This window comes from Oncorhynchus gorbuscha, linkage group LG17 (genome assembly GCF_021184085.1).
Source record: "Oncorhynchus gorbuscha isolate QuinsamMale2020 ecotype Even-year linkage group LG17, OgorEven_v1.0, whole genome shotgun sequence".
NCBI classification, from domain to species: domain Eukaryota; kingdom Metazoa; phylum Chordata; class Actinopteri; order Salmoniformes; family Salmonidae; genus Oncorhynchus; species Oncorhynchus gorbuscha.
This window is the reverse complement of record NC_060189.1, coordinates 11743844-11760333: the sequence shown is the minus strand read 5'-3', so window position 1 is coordinate 11760333 and position 16490 is coordinate 11743844. Positions and strand designations below refer to the sequence as shown.

At 42.7% G+C, this 16490-nt stretch overlaps 2 protein-coding genes across 2 annotated transcripts; both read left to right on the top strand.

Annotated features, from left to right (window-relative positions):
- Positions 1-10725: 10725 nt before the first annotated feature.
- LOC124002297 (5-hydroxytryptamine receptor 1E-like) lies at positions 10726-11477 on the top strand. Its single transcript, XM_046309681.1, is given in 3 exon segments — positions 10726-10865; positions 10867-11053; positions 11055-11477. Coding segments are annotated over 3 exon segments (750 nt in total).
- Positions 11478-14123: 2646 nt separating this feature from the next.
- Positions 14124-15682, top strand: LOC124001863 (glycoprotein hormones alpha chain 1). Its single transcript, XM_046308989.1, has 4 exons — positions 14124-14283; positions 14413-14525; positions 14764-14951; positions 15153-15682. The coding sequence occupies exons 2-4, from the start codon at positions 14432-14434 to the stop codon at positions 15225-15227; spliced, it is 357 nt and encodes a 118-aa protein (XP_046164945.1). The 5' UTR covers positions 14124-14283; positions 14413-14431; the 3' UTR covers positions 15228-15682.
- Positions 15683-16490: the final 808 nt, after the last annotated feature.

Below are 16490 nucleotides of genomic sequence, written 5' to 3'. Positions count from 1 at the left end.
AACGCCACCCACTCCCCCGGCCGGTCCTGGCAATAGGACCGCAGAAACCTGCCCACATCCTGGTTGACTCTCTCTACCTGCCCGTTACTCTCGGGGTGAAAACCGGAGGTAAGGCTGATCGAGACCCCCAGACATTTCATGAACACCTTACAGACTTCCGACTTGAATTGGGAACCCCGATCAGACACTATATCTTCAGGCACCCCGTAGTGCCGGAAGACGTGAGTAATCAGGGCTTCCACAGTCTGTAGGGCCGTAGGAAGACCGGGCAGAGGGAGGAGACGACATGACTTAGAGAAACGATCCATAGTAGTGGATAGTAGTGTTTCCCTGTGAAAGAAGTAGATCGGTTAAAAAATCTCCAGACAGGTGTGACCAAGGTCGTTGTGGAACGGGTAAGGGGTATAGCTTACCTCTGGGCAGGTGTCTCGGAGCCTTACACTGGGCACACACCGAGCAGGAGGAAACATGAACCCTCACGTCCTTAGCCAAGGTGGGCCACCAGTACTTCCCAGTCAGACAGCGCACCGTCCGACCGATCCCCGGATGACCAGAGGAGGGTGACGTGTGGGCCCAATAGATCAACTGGTCACGGACAGCAGACGGAATGTACATATACCCGACAAGACACTGGAGGGGAGCAGGCTCTGTACGCAACGCCTGCTCAATGTCCGCGTCCAGCTCCCACATGACCGGCGCTACCAGGCAAGAGGTCAGGAGTATGGGAGTCTGATCCACGGGATGCTCCTCTGTGTCATTCTTCGAGAAGAAAGCACAGGGGCGGAGTTTTGGTGGCGTACCCAAGAGCTGTGAGAGCACGCCTCCTATCCCAGCCTCGGACGTGTCCACCTCCACTATGAACGCCAAAGAGGGATCCGGATGGGCCAGCAAGGGAAACAGTAAGTAAACAGAGCTCTTAGCTGCCCAAAAGCTCTGTCCGCCTCAGCCGACCACTGTAACCGTACGGGACCCCCCTTCAGCAGTGAGGTAATGAGGGCAACCACCTGGCAAAAACCCCAGATAAATCTCCGGTAGTAATTGTCAAACCCTAAAAATCGCGGCACCTCCTTTACCGTGGTGGGAGTCGGCCAATTACGCACGGCTGTAATGCAGTCACTCTCCATCTCCACCCCTGATGTTGAAATGCGATACCCTAGGAAGGAGACGACCTGCTGAAAGAACAGGCATTTCTCGGCCTTGACGTACAGGTCATGCTCCAACAGTCGTCCAAGTACCTTGCGTACCAAGGACGCATGCTTGGCGCGTGTAGCGGAGTATATCTGAATGTCATCGATATACACCACTACACCCTGCCCGTGCAGGTAACTGAAAATCTCATCTACAAAGGATTGGAAAACTGATGGAGGATTCATCACCCGTACGGCATGACTAAGTACTCATAATGCCCTGAGGTGGTACTAAACGCTGTCTTCCACTCGTCCCCCTCCTGGATACGCACCAGGTTATACGCACTCCTGAGATCCAGTTTCATAAAGAAGCGCGCCCCATGCATTGACTCAATCGCCGTGGCGATAAGAGGTAGCAGGTAACTGAACCTCACTGTGATTTGATTGAGACCTCTATAATCAATGCACTGGCATAGACCTCCATTCTTCTTCACAAAAAATAAACTCGAGGAGGCGGGTGAAGTGGAGGATCAAATACGGCAATCCTGACGCAGGGATTCAGAGACATGTCTCCATAGCCACCGTCTCCGCTTGCGACAGGGGATACACGTGACTCCAGGGAAGCACAGCGTCTTCCAGGAGATTTATCGCACAATCCCCCCGTCGATGAGGTGGTAATTGAGTCGCCTTCTTTTTACAGAAGGCGAGAGCCAAATCGGCATATTCAGGGGGGATGCGCACGGTGGAGATCTGGTCGGGACTTTCCACCGTCGTAGCACCAACGGAAACCCCTACACACCTCCCGAGCACTCTCACGACCACCCTGTGAGAGCCCTCTGTTGCCAGGAGATAGTGGGGTTATGCTGAGCTAACCAGGGAAGGCCTAGTACCACAGGAAACACAGGAGAGTCAATGAGGAAGAGACTGATTCTCTCCTCGTGACCCCCCTGCATCACCATGCCCAAGGAGATGGTGGCTTCCCTGATTAGCCCGGACCCTAATGGTCGACTATCCAGAGCGTGAACCGGGAAAGGTCTAACTACAGGAATAATGGGGATCCCTAAACTAAGGTCTAACGCTCTGTCGATAAAATTCCCAGCTGCGCCTGAATCGACGAGCGCCTTATGCTGGGGGAAAAAAATCTGGGAAACAAACAGGTACAAACAGGTGGTCAACAGAGGACTCTGGATGAGTGTGGTGCAGAAACACCTGCGGTGACGCCAGAGTGCCCTGCCTGTTGCCTCTACTCCCAGAGGAACCGTCACGGCACCGACCAGCAGTGTGCCCTCTGCGGCCACAGATGGTGCACGTGATGGCTCCTCCTCCAGTCTCCCTACGCGCAGCCCCTCCCAACTCCATGGGCCCCCTCAGTTGTAACAGGAATCCCTGGCACTGTGCTGCCGTCCCATCATACTCCCTGGGAAGGGAGAGATGCATCCCACTGGGATTGGTTCCGGACCAGACAGGTAGAGGTAACCCCGGTTGCGCTGGTCGAGGCACTGGGGAGACTTCCTGTCTCTCCCAGCGGTCCATAGTCTGGACAACGCGATCCATCATGGCACCAAGATGATGTTACATAGCCGAATGTTCCTGGACTCGCTCATAGACTCCTCTAAAATGGGGTCCCTGCTCCTGCTGACTCCATGGTTCGGTGTGTAATTCTGTCAGAGGTGTGTACGGGAGGCAAAGTCAGATGCAGGAGAGCAGAGTGTAATAAACAGGCAAACCTTAATTCCGGTCCAAAAATGACAGCATATAAGAACAATAACGTGTCAAAAACACGGAACATAGCAAAAGTATAGCGCCTGACAAAATGCACATAATAAACAATTACACACAAAGACATGGTGGGGAACAGAGGACTAAATACATGCAGAAATTATGGAATGAAAACCAGGTGTGTAATGGAACAAGACAAACAAATGGATATATGAGAAATGGAGCGGAGATGGCTAGAAAGCTGGCGACGTTGATCGCCGAACGCCGCCCGAACAAGGAGAGGAGCCGACTTCGGTGGAAGTCGTGACACCCTGGTCCAGAGTCAATGATGCAAAGAACACCTCTTAAAAGAAGAGCTCTAACAGTGATCGAAGACATCAGGGTTTAGTTCCAGCAACTCCAAAAGCTCTGCCTACTGCTGGGCATATTAAGGGATGACAGAGCCTGTCCTGCTTCATACTGTCAGTACCTCACTGATCAAAGAAAGTCTTTGGAAGTCTGGGAGCCAGAGGCAGTGCTGTTGTCTCCATGTCAGGACCAGATGTTTACTCTTGCTAATGGCCAGTCCCAGGGGGGGCACTTGTGTAATCACAGGTGACCTTAGAATTTCTTCCCAGGTGACCTTCGAATGAAAGCTCCTGGTACTTTAATGTCGATGTAATGGCCAACTGCCATCCACTATTAAATGGCACCTGGCTTTACAGGTACGAACACAACTCAAATTAGATTTCATCAGGAACAGGCTGTTCCTGGCAAGGGAAGCATATTCCCTTCTTTATCTAAAGAGGCTCTCCATGTGCTGGCAGAATGATAGGCCACTTCATAACTCTATACTGTGTCTCCTCCACCAGTACTCAGATTTACTGGATAACATTTGGGATGTAGGGAACCATGTATTCAACAGAACGAAGCCAAACCAGATTCATTCATCTAGCATTACTTTCACACCTCTGATGATGTCCATGTGAGTTGGGCTGGCTTTGTAACCTTCTCCAAGCACAACATTAGCAAGCAACTAAGTTGAAGCATACCTTGTTTAGGAAAGCCTTTTTAAGATACAAGATTCGTGGTCGTGCTAATGTCCACTTCACAATTATAGGATATAGAGAATTTGTTCTCCATGACTTTGGCAAAAATACCAATAATCCATACATGTAATTACTAATTTCATTCAGACCCAATAAGGTGAAACTTAAGTAAACACTATCATTGAGCTTAGTGAAAGCTGTGATGTAGAGGACAAAAGCTTCCCTTAATTGAATTAATCACAACTCTACTTATCATCTGAAAGGACGTGTATGGAATTTGAGGCAAAGGCTGTTGAAACAGTTTGATGTATGAGATTTCGCATTTGAGTCCTCTACCCTCTGGCTGGAGGTGATGTAAAATTAGAGAGGTTAGCTATTTTCCCCTTACACTGACAGCCTCAATCCAGCATGGACAAGTACATGGACATGCTGATGAAGCCAAAGCCTTGGAAACCTACAGATGTAGGATCTTAATTTGATTACTATTTTGTTTGAGAATTTCCCTGTAGTGCAGGAAATTGAGACTAGTAGTGTATTTGAGCTTTAAAACGTTTTCTAAAAAGTTTGTAATTTCCACTATGAAATTTCAAACTTGAATTGCCGAAAAACGAAAAATGTATCAACCCCTACAAAAATGTTTGTTAATTATAATCCACATAATCATTCAAACTTCCTGTTGCTGCAGGATTATTTTCCTACTGTCACAAATGATCTCAAATTAAGATTCTGCATATTAAGCCAATGAATGAGGCCTTGGGAGAAGATCTTTGGGAGGTGCAGGAGTAACCACAACATGATGTTGCAGAGAGACAGAGTTTTGTAATGTTCATCATCACAATTAGCCTCAAAGTAGGTGTTTATGACATGAAAGCAGACAGCTTTGAAAGTTCTCTATTTAGTCTGTTTGTTGATACTATTTATTTTCATTGAGAGGTTTATAGAACTGGGTCATTCTACAAACAGAGTGCCTTTTTGGTAGCCTAGTGTAAAAAAATCTAGATCATAATACCGTAAGCCTCTCAGCTGCGGTAGGATCGATTTTCTTCATTTTAGGTTCAAAAGAAGCTCGTCGTCCTCTCACATGGTACTGGCAACTTTACATTCCACTGTGTTTTGTATAATCTCTTTGTTGTTGTTGTTTTTGTGTTTTGGAATGTCCGGTATCCCTGGGATACCATGCTGTCACAAAGTAAGTGATGTAAAACACATCTGTAGAATGAGTTCATTACACCCATAATGCTCATTGACTGGACATTCCAAGTAACCTTAGGAATTATGAATCACAATCATTGGAGGCTGATGAGGAGAGGACGGCTCACAATAATGGCTGGAACAGAGCAAATGGATTAGCACATGGAAACCATGTTTTTGTTGTATTTTATACCATTCCACCTATTCTACTCCAATCAAATTTCAATCAAATGTATTTATGAAGCCCCATTTACATCAGCCGATGTCACAAAGTGCTGTCATGACGTTGGCTTGGGGGTAGGTTTATGACAGTCATAAACATCCCCCCCCCTCTCCTCTCTCTACCCTACTGATGTGACATTTGAAAATCCCTTGGTTAACATAGAGATTCTGGGAACATCAGAAAGTGGGGGGAAATTAACCATATTTTTGTAATCCGACCAGTTGAACATATGCGTGGGTACTTAATGAATATGATGTCAGTTCGGTTGTCATCTGAGACATTCTCATCAATGATAGGGTGACATAAACTCTACAGTGGAAAGTGTACACATTATAGTTATCGGATTCACATGGAATTGTTGTTCAATTTAAATGTTAGAATATAAAATGATTGGTGAAAAGATTAAATGTAATTTTAGCTTCCAAATGAGAGATTTGGGTTTTCACAAGGTTAGGGCTCTGCTCAATCAGTGGCCCGCCCCTGTGAACAGACATGGGTTATAAAACTATGAAAACACACCCTTCTCCCTCCACTATATAAAGCCTTGACGAAAATGTAACTTCCTGTTCTGGGTACATTAGGATGACGATCCGATGTCAGAATGGTTCAGATAATAACTACAGAACGAAGCCAACCTCAGCGTGAGCTTTGGTTGCGAATGGTATGAACTTTGAACTCTTATTAACTACAGAAGTGATAGCCATTGAGTTAGCAACAACAGCTAAAAACGTGGGCTAGGAAAGGACAGACAGACTATCCCGTCTACCACCCAACGACGACACTACAACGTTTCCCATTCACCTCCAGAGACACTCTTCAAAGGACTGTTGGGCAACACGGCCATCCATCTACCACCAACCTTAAAATTAATCACCTTAAAATGAATCACTAATAACATTAAATAAATAAGAATCTTCAGAAATTACTTTGTCAAAGCAACAAAATAACTAGGACTTTACAATGATGGTGAAAACATGGAGAAATGTTAGGGTTAAGTGGGTTAAAATCTTCCTGGAAGACACATAGCATGCACAGAAGGAAATGTCAAAATGCTGAATTGTGGCATTTTAGAAGTCTTTATTCATATTACAATCTGATTTACTGAACTGTCCATGTCTATATTAAAGGGAACTTAATTTAATATAACATGCTTTTAAAATTCAATATTTGTGCACAATTTCTACAAACAATATCAAAGGGACACTAAAGGCACTCATTTCGTGGAATGATCCATAAATAAGATTGATTAATGCGACAGACACTTAATGGTCCAATCAAAATGGACAATGTTCAAAAAGGCCCCAGATTTAACTACTGTATCCTCCTAACCACCAATGAGACAAGAGAAAAAGATGTTCAATAGATTGCATCATGTAAGGGGATGGATGTAATTATTTATCATCCTAGAGCATCTGATCAAAAACAAAGTAAAGGGTTTCAGACCCAGTGCTTATTTATTTTCGACCATATCAACATGTTAACTATTGCATTCTCTGTGACCTGACCGCACACAAATCTCCCAGTGTTCATAAAAACTCTGGTCCTGTCCGTGGAAGTAAACTGGCATTCATCTGGCAAGGGAAAGTAACTACATGTAGAGGAATGATTGAGCATGGAAGACAAAAATGGCACCCTATCATGTTAGAGTGATGAATCACTAATCTCACTTGCCCTTGGCTGTTTGAAACTCGAAACATGATTAGCACAATGTCACATGCACAAGTACAATGAAATGCCTTTCTTGCAAGCTCTAACTCCAACAATGACAGAATGTTAAAACATTGTTTTCAATAACAATGTAATACTAAAGATAACAAGGCAGAACAAAAACACACAAGATATAAAAATAAGAAGAACACGATAAAGAAAGTAAGCATACTATATACAGGGTCAGTCAGTTTCAGTACCATATTTACAATGTTCAGGAATACTGGAGTGATAAAGATAGATACACTATATATACAAAAGTATGTGGACAACCCTTCAAATGAGTGGATTCGCCTATTTCAGCCACACCCGTTGCTGACAGGTGTATAAAATCGAGCAATGACATTCTAGATAATTCTTTGCTTCCAACTTTGTGGCAACCGTTTTAGTGAAGGCCCTTTCCTGTTTTAACATGGCAATGCCACCGTGCACAAAGCGAGGTCCATACAGAAATGGTTTGTCAAGATCGGTGTGGAAGAACTTGACTGGCCTGCACAGAGCCAGTCAAGAACGCAGACTGCAAGCCAGGCCTAATCGCCCAACATCAGTGCCAGACCTCACTAATGCTCGTGGCTGAATGGAAGCAGGTCCGCCCACCAATGTTCCAACATCTAGTGGACGCTGTTATTGCAGCAAACGGGGGACCAACTCCATATTAATACCCATGATTTTAGAATGAGATGTTCGACAAGTAGGTGTCCACATACATTTGGTCATGAAGTGTATGTCACTTTATATTTTATGGTGACTTTTTGGGGTGGCGGTACCCCCTAAACCCCCTGGGCTCTGTACAGGGCACAGGTTAAGAAGAGATGCTGGACTGTTCTGGAGTGGCCGTCGAAGAGTCGAGGTCTGAATCACATACATTACCTATGGCGAAATCTGAAAAAAGCATTTGGGGTAGGGAACCCCTCAAATATTGAAGTGCAGTTTGTGGCTGAAAAGTGGGTCAAATTGTCAGTAGAAAGATGCAGCAAGCTCATTGGTGGCTGTTTGTCTGCAGTTCTCTTGGCTAAAGGCTGTGCAACCAAGTACTAGCTCAGGGGTGCCAATAATTTCATCCATGCAATTTCTAACTCTTTTTAGACATTTTTTATTGGTGAAATTTTGAAAAATCCAATAACAAGGTGTGGTGCACAATTTTTTTATTTTTAAATTTCAACTTATTTCAGAAGAAATGGAGAAACTCTATTCATCAAATATCCTCAGAAAACCCACATTGCAAAGAATCCCACACAAGTAGGCTACTCATCCAGCGACAATTTATATCTCATTAGTGGTCGCCATATTCATTTAAACCGTAGGATGCAGTTGCACACTATTGACTGAAGAGGTTGAATCTCTTTACTACTGCTGGGAAATAGCCAATGTGTGTTTTCATCCGAATTAGCCTGTTGGGAGTCTTTGTATGGTCATTTATAGTAATTCCATGCATGTGCGTGCACTGCGCATAGGAACACATAGGTTACTGTATTATGCATATACTTGTATGGCATGGCGGGAAAGTTCCGTCTGTCCCCAATTCGCAAACGTGCCCATGTTGCTAACCTCCCACGCCATGGAGGAATGTCACCTTTAATTCTCCAGGAGAGAGAAAGCCTACTGTCACTCCAATCGATAAATTGCCTCCCTTATTGGGCAGCAATTGAACAGTGCTTAACTCCCACGCCGTGCGCACTCGTGCATTCCTCTGAAGTGATGGAGGTCCATCTGACCTGTCCATAAGACGATATTGCTGACTTCAGACACATTTGAGAGTTCCATCACAAAAAAAACATTTATTTGGTTACTTTCAAAGGATGAGACGAAATGTGTTGCGATGGATAAACGATGATTGAACCATTCAGAAGGTATGTGCCCACATATATAGCTTGATATATGTTGGTTGCCCTTTCATTATGTTTGGTAGCTTACCATAGGCTATAACCTATTTTTTATGTGTTTTTTTTAAAGGATAGTTTCATTTTATCATACCGAGGCTATGATAGGCTATCATATTATCAAATAACATGTTGGTCATTAATAGGGACCAGCTTCCATTTTAATGCTTTTGTTTTGCTTCTTCCTCTAATCTTTGAATGCATTATGGCATTGCAAGAGGACAATTGTAACTAATAGCCTCTACAAAATTAGCTTCTTGAGTTTAATGAGAGATATCAGGACACCAGGTACAGGTGCTGCAGGTGTTGCAAAGTCTATAATTGAAAAACTTGGGGCCCCAAACGTAAACTTTAAGACTATAACAAGTCAAAACAACTGTATGTTCAATATGTGCAAATGAAAAATAGTTGAGGAAAGGTCAAATAACACCCAGCACAAAGATTTCATATTTATCAATGGGAGTGAGTGAGCAATGGAATAACGGACAACAGGATGAAGGGTTTTGGCCTTGTATCTGACTGATCCCTTTAGCACAGGAATCGCTGAGTCACATGCCACTCACTTATGGACACAATGCTCCAGAGTATGTGGCACAGTATTACCATTATTGTTATTCCACAGACACGTTTTCGATTGATTTTTAAAATGAAATAATGTTGGTGTATAACTCAGCTCAGCTACTACATTGACAAAGCGAAAGTTTAAGCCACAGGATGTGATAACAGCACAGGTATGCTATTTCTAGTCAGCTGGGTGGCTAAACCTGAAGAGCCACTAGTTGAAATGACAAAGTTATAGAAAGACAACATTAAATTATTTGAAGAACCACTGATTGCATGTGACGGATATAAATACTTAATTTGAAAAGGAAATTGCTGAACATGAAACTATTATAATTCTGTTCATATTAGGCTTCCTTCTCTCAATGGATGCACACACATCAGACATTTACATTCAATATATTTACATTTAGAAATGCTTATAATTGCCTTTCCAATTAAAAACTGTGACAGACCCATCCCCGTGTTGTGGTTTGAGCAGGGATGCCCATGGAAGTAATGAAAATAATGCTTTTTGTATTTCATCCCTCATACATTGTATGTCCGTTGTTCAAGCATGACAAAGCCATAATACAATTTGCATAAGTAATGTGATCTGCAGCCATATAAATAAGCCAGACTCTAGATATGTTTGTCAATTAAATTTTCTTTTCATAATTTTTTTTGTACCAACAGCTGTTTGGAAGTGTCACTGACTGAAATTGGACCTTTTTTAACATGGCCTTCATGAAAAACCAATTTGCCTCCGTATACAAAACATCCAGCTCCTCCCTAGTAGGCAGTAATAAAGTCCTGAGTGTTCCCTATGCTCCTAAATTGAATTTAGGGGCGAAAGGATTACATTTAGAGCTTCATGCTGAGTATTGACTTGACATTGATGTCATGGGGCTGCAATGACACAGTTAGAATACTATGCTGAGCATAACAGCCTCCAATATGACCGTGAATCACTGATTCCCTGATCATTTCTGCCACCGTGTGGAGAAGTGATCTACTCATCGAGAAAATTTGTCATTTTGAATACAAATAACCTGTATCATGTTATAATATACTCTAATCAATGTTTTGTCACACAAAAATAATAAACCAAAAATTATGTTTTTTTCCCCCCTACGCAGTGGCTCCAAATATAAGGGAAGGCACAGTAGAGAAAGCATGGTAGTAAGAAAGAGAAAAGGATCTGGATTAGGGACACAGACATAGTAATGGAGAACGAGGAGTATGGTAGATAGTTCTGGAGCCTAAGAGTTTAAATAAACTGCATGTCAGGACCAGAAGGCTCCTTCAAAATGGAACCAAAGACTGATATGGTGTTGGTAGTGATCTTTCTCAGCATCGTGACCCTGATCACTGCCTTAATGAACAGTGCAGTCATATTGACGATCATTAACACAAAAAAACTCCACCTGCCCGCAAACTACCTGATCTGCTCTGGCTGTCACTGACTTCCTGGTGGCCATCTTGGTGATGCCCCTTAGCGTCATCTACATCGCCAAAAAGAAGTGGCTGCTGGGATGTGTCGTCTGTGAGGCATGGCTGAGCGTGGACATGACCTGCTGCACCTGCTCCATCCTGCATCTGTGTGCCATCGCACTGGACCGCCACTGGGCCACCAACTGCCACCAACGCCCTGGAGTACGCCTGCAAGAGAACCCCGCACCACGTTGCCATCATGGTTACCATCACGTGGACCATCTCTGTCCTCATTTCAGTGCCGCCTCTGTTATGGAGGCACAGCGGAGATGACAACTTCGGCAATTACACCAAGTGTCTCATCAAGCATGACCACATCGGCTACACCATCTTTTCCACCACCTTCGGGGCCTTCTACATCGCAATGGCCATCATCCTCATCCTCTACTACCAGATCTTCATTGCAGCCGGACCTTGTACCACAAATAGAGCTCCTCGGAGAGCCAGCAGCCACAACTGCTTCAGCAGCTGCCGTGTCGAACCAACGTCTCTCTGTGCGTCTGAGCAGTCTGCCTCGGACCCCACGCTAAACACTGAGCTAAATATACTCAAATATGACCGGGGGTGACCTGTGATGAGAGGACCCAGATCTGTGCATCCAGAGAGAGAGAAAAGCTGCCCGCATACTGGGCCTCATCCTGAGGACTTTTATCGTATGCTAGCTGCCTTTCTTTGTTAAGGAGTTACTGGTGGGCCTCCGGGTGTTTCATGCCTCAGCACAGGTGTCAGACTTTCTCACGTGGTTAGGAATATGTTAACTCACTCATCAACCCCCTGCTCTACACCAGCTTCAATGAGGACTTCAAGCAGGCCTTTAGGAAACTGCTCCGATGTAACGAGTGCAAATATGACTGTTTTCTTGGATATGTCTGGGCTGATTGTTTTTTTGTTTTTTTGTATTTTTCACCCCCCTTTTCTCCCCAATTTCGTAGTTTCCAATTATTAGTAGTTACTATCTTGTCTCATCGCTACAACTCAAACACAACCCAACCAAGCCGCACTGCTTCTTAACACAGCGCAGATCCAACCCGGAAGCCAGCCGCACCAATGTGTCGGAGGAAACACCGTGCACCTGGCGACCTTGGCTAGCGTGCACTGCGCCCGGCCCGCCACAGGAGTCGCTGGTGCAAGGATATCCCTACCGGCCAAACCCTCCCTAACCCGGACGACGCTAGGCCAATTGTGCGTCGCCCCACGGACCTCCCAGTCGCGGCCGGCTGCGACAGAGCCTGGGCGTGAACCCAGTCTCTGGTGGCACACTGCGATGCAGTACCCTAGACCACTGTGCCACCTGGGAGGCCCCCTGGGCTGATTGTTGATTGGCTGTAAACAATATATTAAAGAAGCCATATGTTTTATACATGAAGAATACATTTTCTTTTGGAATAAAAGCTGGTTTCATTCTAACTGAGACAATTGTATTGCTCCTTTATCCAGAAGAGTTCGAAACAGATCATTTACAATAAGTATATACAGTGCATTTAGTTGACGATATGTTAATAAAAACAAAAGTAATAAAATACTAAAAGCAATTAGTCTTAATGCTTTACAGTAGCTTATAGAATTAACATTTTGAATCCAATAATACAATTACTGAGTGGAGTAAAGTTATGACTCATGACATTGTTGCTGAGCTAAGAAGAGCCTTTAATGCTCAGAGATTTCATGTGCCATCCTCCATGCTTATTGAGTTACATCTGCCAGGGCCTAGTGTCCAACGCAACCAAGGCCGGGAGACTTAAAAACACAGGTAAACGGAAAGATGAAGAGATACTTCCGCAACTTAAAGGGGCAATCTGCAATTTAAACAATAACAAAGGCCACCCCACCACTGTTTCGGCACAGCTAAAAGATGGTGCTGGAGAAATGTAACCACTCAAATTCATAAACAACAATAGATTTAATCGATAGATAAAACTATAATGTTGATCATGTATGTTTTTAGGCCATAAAGTGTTTGTTTACAATTACATGGAGTATAACAATGGAGTACAACAAGCTTATATTTGGGGTTCTGAGGGGGTACGACAGTTGAGCTAAGCTCATGAGGCATGTATAAGTTATAGTCTTCCAAGAATCAATGGGTATATATAATTCATTTAAATGTCCACAATTATTTTCCCTTTGATATACATCCTTTACATTTCCAACATTCAGAGGTGGATAGATGGATATAATCCTGATTATTCTTCAAGCATTCATGAATTGTCATTACCTATTGTAATTACAGTTGAAGTCGGAAGTTTACATACACTTAGGTTGGAGGCATTAAAACTCGTTTTTCAACCACTCCACAAATTTCTTGTTAACAAACTATAGTTTCGGCCAGTCAGTTAGTATATCTACTTTGTGCATGACACAAGTAATTTTTCCAACAATTGTTTACAGGCAGATTATTTCACTTATAATTCACTATATCACAATTCCAGTGGGTCAGAAGTTTACATACACAAAGTTGACTGTGCCTTTCAAAAGCTTGGAAAATGACAGAAAATGATGTCATGGCTTTAGAAGCTTCTGATAGGCTAATTTACATAATTTGAGTCAATTGAGGATTTGGCTCTCTGTGAGGGTAACATTATTTCACATACAGTATTTATTGCTTGCACACATGTTAGCACTGCCGCAGAGGATTCTAGATCAGGGCCACGGTCTAGCCCTCATGGTTTATTTTAGAAACAGAGTTTATTTAATGAGAAATCTTTCACTTTTGTGTATACATATTTACTCATTTTTGGGGTTATAATCCACCATCGAAAGATTAATCAGATATTCAAAGTATTAAAAATGCCCTTAGATGTTTTTTAATTTGTACCTTTATTTAACTAGGCAAGTCAGTTAAGAACAAATTCTTATTTTCAATGACGGCCTAGGAACAGTGGGTTAACTGCTTGTTCAGGGGCAGAACGACAGATTTGTACTTTGTCAGCTCGGGGATTTGAACTTGCAACCTTCCGGTTACTAGTCCAACGCTCTAACCACTAGGCCTTTGTAATGATTTACAAAGCAAAAGACCATGAACATAAGGTAAACTAATGAACCAATGATCCCGCCTCGCCCCCAGTTGCATAACAACAGTTACCTAGTAACATCCCATCTGTTTAAGGGATTAGAAGCGCCCATCCATAGTCAGGATGGAAGTTTGTTTTGTCTTTCGACTGCAGTGCAGTTCCTTTTTTCATTTCAAGGATTATGAGGCATGTGGCTAAGTGGCCAATGACTTGCACAAAGAGATCACTGATAAGGTTGGAGGGGTTTACCTAATCCTGGTTGAGCACATGGGCAGAGGGACAGCAGTATAAAAGTTCACGGTGGGAGCAGTATGCTCTTCACTGAGCACTGAACAGGCTTCCACCAAGAGAAACACACAACAGGTAATGTTTTTTCCATTCAGTATGTTGTTTCTCCAATGTATATTTTACAGTCTTTTTGTGTTTATCAGCTATCAACTTCTGATATGTTAATATGTTGGTTTTGAATGATTTGTTAATTTTTCTTGTCAGATTATTGCCACCCGCCACTATGATGTGCTTGTTGAAATCAATTGGAGTATCCCTCATCCTGTCCATACTTCTGTACATGGCAGACTCTTATCCAAACAGTGACATGACAAACGGTAAACTTTATGTTACATTACCGTGAAAGTACTGTTTTTGTCCAAATGACCAGTGAGTTGTTCTTGGAGATGGCCTACTGTTGTCATTAGAGAATATAAATCGGTACATAACCTCCTTATTGCCAGTGTGTGTTTACAAGGATGAGAGACACACATTTGCGGTACAAGGTGAATAAAGTTCCCAGATCAGATTGTTCATTCGATTTTCAATTAATGTATGTCTTCACTATCTTCACAGTGGGCTGTGGGGAATGCAAACTGAAGGAGAACAAAGTATTCTCTAACCCGGGCGCCCCTGTCTACCAGTGTACAGGCTGCTGCTTTTCCAGAGCTTATCCAACCCCACTGCAGTCTAAGAAAGCCATGTTGGTCCCAAAGAACATCACCTCTGAAGCCACATGCTGCGTTGCAAAAGAAGGGGAAAGGGTAGGAAATATATTTAGCTAATTAAGTGTAGGAGTTGGGATTGATATCCTCAGTTTGATCATCTGACATGACGACATTCCTAGTGTCATGCACATAACGTGTAAATGTAACATTTAACAAGTACTAGAATGAACCAGAATGTGGTCTTTCAAACCATTTCTCTTTATCTTGATTCTTCTTCTCCTTCTCCTCCTCTCTCAGGTGGTGGTGGACAACATCAAGCTGACGAACCACACAGAGTGTTGGTGCAACACCTGTTATCACCATAAGTCATAAACTGTCTGTGAGGCCAGAAATATCCTTATCGCAGAAGTAAAAGCTTGGCAACAGATACTAGGCATTTTGCACAACTTATTCCTGAAGTGTTTTAAGAGAAATCACATATTAAGAGATCATTGGCTGCATTTGAACAAGCAGCCCAATTCTGTTATTTTTTCCAGTAATTGGTCTTTTGACCAAACACCTCAACTCTTCTCACATCAGATATTTATCCAGGGTTGATCTGATTAATCAAAAGACCAATTAGTCAAACAAATATCAGAATTGGGCTGCCTGCATAAACCCAGCCAATGTCATCCACAAAAGGTGATAGTCTGCTGAGAATATTTATAGTGCTCTTAATATATTACTGTCACAATTATGAAGTTGTATTCCTGTAGCCTACTGTGTTGATCAAATGTAGACTTTACTATATGAATTGAATACTGATTAAAATGTTTTTCAGTATTTTACCACGTTGTGTCCTCTACTTCTTTTTTTTAGCAACTGATGCCTTGAAGTAAAACCAATGTTTATGGGTTTACGGAAAAAAAGAAAGAAAATAGTTTCTCTCCCAAGCCACCACACTCAATAGCCTATGGATCAAAACTCATGATTTTATCTTCACACAGCTGCCTCAGGTAGGCTTAGAAGGCTGTTACACAGGCAGCCCAATTCTGATATTATTTTGTATTATTAATTTGTTTTTTTGACCAATCAGATCAACCCTGAAAAATATATGATGTGAAAAGATCTGATGTGATTGGTCAAAAGACAAAATTAGTGGGGGAAAAAAATAACAGAATTTGACTTTAACTGCTGTCTATTCTTCTTCTGTGGATTACCCCAACAAGAGAAGGTCACAAGTGTTTCCCTAAAAGCTGTCTGGGTTTAAACACCTTCTATTGTACAGAAAGTGAATAGCTTAATCAATTGATAGTGACAGAATTAGATTACTTCGCAAGCAAAGTCAATTTTTTTGTCTCCTCAGCTATGAAAGGTTATAGCTCAGCTTCTGAGTGTCAAAGAAACGAAACAATTGATATAAAGCATAGTGGATCAAAGCACTGTTATAGGTCCCTTTATATAATCAGATCTGTTTCATTTTCTTCAGAATATTAAGCTAACAAGGGGTAAGTCTGTGTTTTCTGCCATTTTCTTTAATAAACTGTAGGCCAATGGCATACCATCTCTCAATTCGAGTTTTAATTTAACAGCCTTGACACAGAGGTAGGCTATTTAAAGAATGCATGGTGGGTGGAGGAATTGACCGCCAAATCT

What these genes read in the sequence shown, in the direction of transcription:
- LOC124001863 (XM_046308989.1), top strand. Translation starts at nt 14,432, where the DNA reads ATGATGTGCTTGTTGAAATCAATTGGAGTATCCCTCATCCTGTCCATA. An exon ending in AAACAGTGACATGACAAACG is followed by an intron (nt 14,526 to 14,763) that starts GTAAACTTTATG and finishes CTATCTTCACAG; the next exon opens with TGGGCTGTGGGGAATGCAAA. An exon ending in TTGCAAAAGAAGGGGAAAGG is followed by an intron (nt 14,952 to 15,152) that starts GTAGGAAATATA and finishes CTCCTCTCTCAG; the next exon opens with GTGGTGGTGGACAACATCAA.